General features: G+C 37.7%; 1 protein-coding gene across 3 annotated transcripts; it reads right to left on the bottom strand.

Annotated features, from left to right (window-relative positions):
- Positions 1 to 232: 232 nt before the first annotated feature.
- On the bottom strand, positions 233 to 5,868 carry hnrnpc (heterogeneous nuclear ribonucleoprotein C). 3 transcript variants are annotated; one of them, XM_055201530.2, is made up of 9 exons: positions 5,712 to 5,868; positions 4,893 to 5,039; positions 4,111 to 4,376; positions 2,839 to 2,911; positions 2,669 to 2,719; positions 1,538 to 1,704; positions 1,344 to 1,457; positions 1,125 to 1,258; positions 233 to 899 (listed from the first exon to the last, which is right to left on the bottom strand). In XM_055201530.2, the coding sequence occupies exons 2-9, from the start codon at positions 4,895 to 4,897 to the stop codon at positions 783 to 785; spliced, it is 927 nt and encodes a 308-aa protein (XP_055057505.1). In that variant the 5' UTR covers positions 4,898 to 5,039; positions 5,712 to 5,868; the 3' UTR covers positions 233 to 782. The 3 variants fall into 3 exon arrangements, with proteins under 3 accessions (XP_055057505.1, XP_055057506.1, XP_055057507.1); XM_055201531.2 differs by having other exon boundaries at positions 1,125 to 1,255; XM_055201532.2 differs by lacking the exon at positions 4,893 to 5,039 and having other exon boundaries at positions 5,712 to 5,848.
- Positions 5,869 to 6,338: the final 470 nt, after the last annotated feature.

Here is a 6,338-nt window from a genome sequence, read left to right as displayed (position 1 = left end):
GGAGCTGAGACCTAGTCTTAACACCTAGGATGCTTTATAAATCAAACTTATTCTTAGGTCTAGGAATAAGAGTAAAATGAGTAAAAAAAAACGTCATTCTTAGAATTTTGACACATTTAAGACTAAAATTTTATACATACGGGCCCTGGTCTTCCAAATGTCTTATTTCTGAAAAACTAATTTTTACACAAGCTAGGTCCAGCAAAACAATCCCCATAAGAACACATGCATATTTATTTTAATATTTTATTGAAATTTTCCTGTAGAATTAATCTGAAACAGGGTCATATAAAAAGACGTAATTACAAACATAGACATTTCCAAGATGCTCTCTGTAACGGAGAAGCCACTTAAGTTTCCTTTCTTAAAATACACATTTTAGTTCACAGAAAACAAAAATCCTATAAATCAGGGCAAACAAACAGGGAACAGACCAGTTTCAATCCGGGAATGAATCGTGTACATTATCTGCCACCTGCTAGTAGAGACGATACTTGCGTGTGGGCCACAACCACGGTAACAAAACAATCTGAATGAGTAACCAGAAAATGTATTGCTGTCTGATGTTTTTCTTCATAATAGTTGAGGGACACTTCAAAAGCTTGAAAAGATGTCATGCTAGCGTTTAAAATAAACTGGCGTAAATGTAGTGTAAGATACATCACAAGCGCATCTACATTTCAAATGTACAAATCTTTTAAAGGCCGGCTTTAACTCATCTACAGAACTGAAAGAGCTGGACTTTGTGAGTGTGTTTGGTGTCCACTGTGGATTAAAACAGTCTACGAGTCATCGCCATTGACGCTGTCGCCATCATCCTCCCCTTCCTCGTGTTCACCCTCTTCTTCCTCCTCATGCTCTCCTTCCTCTTCTTCATTCTCTCCTTCCTGACTTTTAACCTGAGAAAAAAAAACGTTTTAGTAACAGTGTTGAAGTTTTGACACTCCAAAGCACATTTTGTAAATCGTACTGCTTCGAAAAAAGGAGGATAAGGCCTTTGATATACAACATTTAAACTTTTAGCTGGGATAGCAAGAGTTGTTATCAATCCTTTATTATTATATCCGTTATTTAATCCTGTGTCAATCTAATCATCGTTTTACATCTCTTATTTTCTCACTCACCTCTTCCTCCTCTTCCAACAGATCTCTCTCCTCTTCCGAATCGTTTATCTCCTGCTCTTCCCTCTCTCTGTCCTTCTTGTTGGAATGCTGCAGGGAAGAAGCCTCACTCGCTTCCGCCTTCACAGTTTTACCTTCTGATTGACAAGATACAAGCATAAACACAAAGCCAGAAAACACTAATACAATAATACAAAGTATACAGAGCAACACATCATTTACCTGACTTCTTGTTGTGGTCTTTTTCCATCCTGTCCAGACTCTCTAGAAGGTAGTCAACCTTGTGTTTAATTTGAGCAAGCTCTCGCTTTATAGTTTGGAGGTCATCTGCTTTCACTGAAATAAAAATAGGACAAGTATATTATAATATTTTAATATTTGATGGTTGTTAATGTGAGAATGACTCGGGTACTGACGGGTCCTAGAGGACGACCGCTGACTGCTCTTGGATGAAGAGGAGAGGCTGGACTTCCGGCGACTGGCTCCTCCACTCATGCTGACCCGCGGACGCTTGGACGGGATCACGGCACGGGAGAGAGGAGGAGGGGGTGGTGGTGGCACACGGGATGGGTATGAATACATCCTGTCAGCACGAGAACACAATTAGGATTTTTTCATATAGGGCTCTTCGTAATACAAATTGATTTAAATCAATTTACAGTTTTTTACAGATGCTAGGACACATTTCTCAATATTTAGGTCACTTTTGCTAAACTCTTCACACAGTTCTCCTAACCAATTTTCAGCTTGGCAAAGCAGTTCATTTCACATTAAAAATGTACTACAGCTACCAAAACACTTTATTCAGGTCTCAAATCAACTCATTCTTCCAGAACACTACCAAAGGTTGACAGCTGACAAACACACTTTGTCACCCACAAAACAATGACCTAAAAAACACTAACAACATGTAGCATTATACAATGTGTAAAACAAGGACACATCTCCGTTTATAATTCACTGCAATGTGTGTTACTGGAATGAATCAGACATGATGCAGAATTCGTCAATATTTTATGTTGTTTATTTATTTTTACTTTTTTTGCATTGCGTAATTCCAAAATACCATAATTTGTATACACACCATCCACTGATACAGATAGATACAATAGTAATGCTAATCTACTCGGGTGTGGACAGCTGTGTTGTCAAATAGTTTTTATAGTACTTAATTTTAAGATTTAAAATATATTACTGTAAACATTAGTGTAAAAATGTAGCAAATTGCCGTCTTATTCAGTTTTGTATTACGTTATTGTTTTGAACACAAGTTTAACAGTTTTGAAAACAGTATGTAAGCATGTGCAAATTGGTCTGTACGTATAAAGAGTTTTGGCAGTTGTCTGAGTGAGAAAAGAATTCATGAAATTTGAGAGATGTAGTCATTGAATGCATTTTTGTGCCAAAGCAATGATAATTGATCCTCAGTTTAGCCCACATAGACTTCTGTTGTGCTCACTGTATGAAGAGTTTTGCAAAAGGGACCGAAGTATTGAGAAATGTGTCCTAGCATATGTAAAAAACGAATATAAAAATGGCGATCTCACCTGTCATAGTAATCTCTCTGGAAGTCATAATCAAGCTCGAAAGTAGAACCGCTGTGTGGGAGATTCATATGGACATGTTAAGCATTACAGAATCTTTACAAAATGTAGAGCAAAAAGGTGGAAACAAGAAGAAAATAATAATATGCTAGGTTGAAAAAAAACATTTTTACCTATACATATCTCCGGCTGATCGTTTTGTTGTTTTTGACCTGTGAGGTTTCGGCTCCCCGGCTAAGTTAATATCTGATGGAAAAAACAGTTGGTAGCTGAATTAGGAAATATACTCAATACTGCAAGGCAAGCGATACATTTGCATTACTCTAAACTTGTGGTCTCCAACATGGTGCCTGCATGGAGTATGCAAGTTGCCTGCCAAAGCACATTCTATTAATAGCCTCAATTTTAATATTTTTGTCGTTTTTATATTAGCTTGGTCTCATTTATGCATGTTAACATTTAAACAATGATAAAACATATCAATAAGTAAAATAAAAATAAAACAAGAAGTTTTGAGTAGACTACATAAAAAAGTAGCCATCCAGATTGTTTCATTCATTGTGGTAGCCCTTGCTCAAAAAAAAAAAAAAAAGAAAAAAGGTTTGAGGCTGCTCTAAACAATGCATGCTGGTACGATATTTTGTGGAAAATTGTAGTTTAGGATAAGGCATCAGTACATCTCAGATTTCTGCCCAGTTGGGTGGAAGGGGCCGTTTACCAGCGTTTCAACTGAAAATGCAAACGTTTTATGCGGTTTGGCTGTTCGTTTACATGACAAGTGTTTTGGGGTCCTGATAACGCAAATTTTTCATGATTGGTTTTAAAGCTTAGTTTTTGAAAGCAACACCTGGTCATTACTGTGTATATTAAGGAAATATGAATCTGTATGTGAGGACATGCGCATATGTTAATTCAGTCCATTAGGCATGCGTGTGTATAACCAACACAACAGATTGTGCAGATTTTTGTAGTTCAGGGTCACTTGAAGTAATAAATGCACCTCATCATCAATCGAAATTAAACTGCACAATGCTTTTGCAATCATGCTTGTTCATATTTATCGCTCTATAGAAGATTCCGAATTTAGGGAGGTGTGTAGGGTTTCTTTATAAAGCAACATCACCATCTACTGGCCTGGCACGCATGATGCAGCCTGTTATTCCTCTTCGTGGATCTGTGAAAATTTTGATCCTCTTTGACAGCGCCATCATGTGTTAGCTGGGTTTTCACAGGCAGTCACCTTCTAAAAGGCCCTATTCTAGAAAGGCGTTCTAAATTTGCTGTAAACAACTGGGCTTATTGCTTTACTATTGCAATAATAATAAAAAAAAAAAAACTATTAACTAAACCCACAAGCAACTGCTAAACAAGTTAAAAATATCTAAATTCCATGCAAAAAACTGCTCCAACATTTGCTGATTAGAGATCAGTTTTAGTGGCCTCACCGAGCACCTGTCCCACTATCATCCGTCCGTCCTCTCCGGCCACAGCAGCCCGTGCGTTTCTCTCGTTGGCAAACTGGACAAAGGCGAAACCCTTGTGCACGGAGCAGCCGACGATCTTGCCGTATTTGCTGAAAATGGCTTCCACGTCCGCCTTGGTGACCAGCATTGTGTTCAGGTTCCCAATGAAGACCCTTGAGTTCAGAGACCGTGGGTCTGTCTTATTTGTCACGTTGCCGGCCATCAGTTGACTAGTGCTGGGGGGGCGACTATAAGTTCGGAAAATAAAGAAATAAACAAACAGATGGGTTTGCATCCAGAAAGCTAATTTTAAGTGAAATTTTTAAATTCGAAATAAATATAAAATAAGTCTAAAACATAACGGTCAAACATATCTTTAGTTTTAAAGGATAAACGATGCTAATGGCAGGTGTTGTTTTTTGTGTGGATATTATTCAATTATGTATAACACAGCGGTAGTGCTGATGTGACGTCATATTCCCTATTTGGGGATAGACAACTTAATTTTTTCGGATGGTCAAATTCAAATTCATGTGCTTTTCACAGAGGGACGACCATTCCTGCTTGTAAACGGACGCAGCGCAGACCGCTTGGCGTATGACATCATAGTACCGCGATAGATGTATGCTTTCGAAACGCTACCGCGGTACTATGATGTCACAGACTGGATCGGTCTGCGCAGCTACGCCTAAAATCGAATACGTCTCATGTGTATACAGGTAAGATGCATGACATTTGACATTAAAAGAGGGGTGTAAACTCACTCCATAGCGTCAGGGCTAGGCAGTCGTCTGTTGTTTTGTCACGGGGGGTTGTGGTTAATGCGAGCAGGCTGAGGTTTAGAGTGCCCTCAGCCAAAACTACAATTCCCAATATCACCAAAGCAATGAGCGCCACTTCCACCAGTTACACTGAGGCAACAAAAACACACCTCATTATTGGACATGGTTAGTTTCGTTTAATTCAATACTTTTGAAAAGGTACCGGTGGTGACCTGTGACGGGGGCGCTGGAAAAAATAAATGAAATCAATTCAAAAGGAAAAAGGAGATCGAGATTGATGTGTAACAGTCAAATGGGATTTTAAGTATCTTGCTGAATTAAAAACGTCACGGTAACACCTAAAAAAGGGTGCAGGAAAGACAAAAAATAAAAGGAAAACTGGTCTAAAGGTAAAAAAATAAAGACTTGTGATTCTGTTTAAAAATAATAATACAAAAATAGAAAACTGAACATACCAACGATGCAAAAATACACGAACGACGTAGTTTACAAAATAAACATAAATCGCTACGACCAAAGCAGTCGATTGAAATGAAAAAATTATCAAAACGCCGTAAACTCTTTTAAATAAAAACGTCGTGTGCGAAACGCCTCAAGTCAACCCACGTGCAGAGATTGATGAAATATCCTGGAAAATCCTCTTAGTAGACAAAGAGGACAAACCCCGCTGCCTGAGCTCTGCTTTAGGGCCTAGAGACGGTCTCAAGGATGCAGGAAAAGGAATTCTTCACAAAAATGCACCAAAAAATATGAAAAGGTTATTCTGGAGACACAAAATCTCGAATAAAAAAATCTACTCACCAAAGATTCAAAGTTTAAAACGAGCGATTTATGGAGGATCAAGAATCTTACGCTGCCTGCAAAAAGGCAAATGTGAAGTCACACCGAACAGTCAATCCGCTACAACAAAAAAACTAACGACACATCTTTTAACTTAAAAGTCCTCAGGTCAAACAATGTTATTATATATATATCGTAAGCCTGTGTTTCAAGAACAACCGCGTGAGCTGACATGTTAAGCGTCATTTGACGTATTTAGAGTAACTATATAAAATAGAATAGGGTGATAATAATATTTTCCACCTTTGACAAATTTGCAAGGGCTTTTATTTTAAAGGAATAATAAAATACACAAATCGCGCGCGTTTGGGTGAAGTCAGCTAAAATTAGCCGCGTTTTGGTTAATCGCCTGAAACCAATTCAGTTAAATGAACTGGCTCATTTAGTGTACATTTCTTTTTTCATATCTGTTTAAATTGTATTGTACATTACGTTCCACGGCAATTTATTTATCAAAGGTCACACAAAACCATTTTATATGATTCATGTTTAACGTTATATGAAATAAATCAATGAACAAATCAATTGGACATCTTACACAAGAACGTTTCAATAAAAATCATTGGAATTTATTTCTTCTCCTTGTAA

Source organism: Misgurnus anguillicaudatus, chromosome 2, assembly GCF_027580225.2.
Source record: "Misgurnus anguillicaudatus chromosome 2, ASM2758022v2, whole genome shotgun sequence".
In the NCBI taxonomy this organism is placed as follows: domain Eukaryota; kingdom Metazoa; phylum Chordata; class Actinopteri; order Cypriniformes; family Cobitidae; genus Misgurnus; species Misgurnus anguillicaudatus.
Note: the sequence above shows the minus strand (reverse complement) of the source record. Positions and strands in the feature narration are given on the sequence as shown.

What these genes read in the sequence shown, in the direction of transcription:
- hnrnpc (XM_055201530.2), bottom strand. An exon ending in GATAGTGGGACAGGTGCTCG is followed by an intron (nt 2,912 to 4,110) that starts GTGAGGCCACTA and finishes TTTTTCCATCAG; the next exon opens with ATATTAACTTAGCCGGGGAG. An exon ending in GCGGTCGTCCTCTAGGACCC is followed by an intron (nt 1,458 to 1,537) that starts GTCAGTACCCGA and finishes TTTTTATTTCAG; the next exon opens with TGAAAGCAGATGACCTCCAA.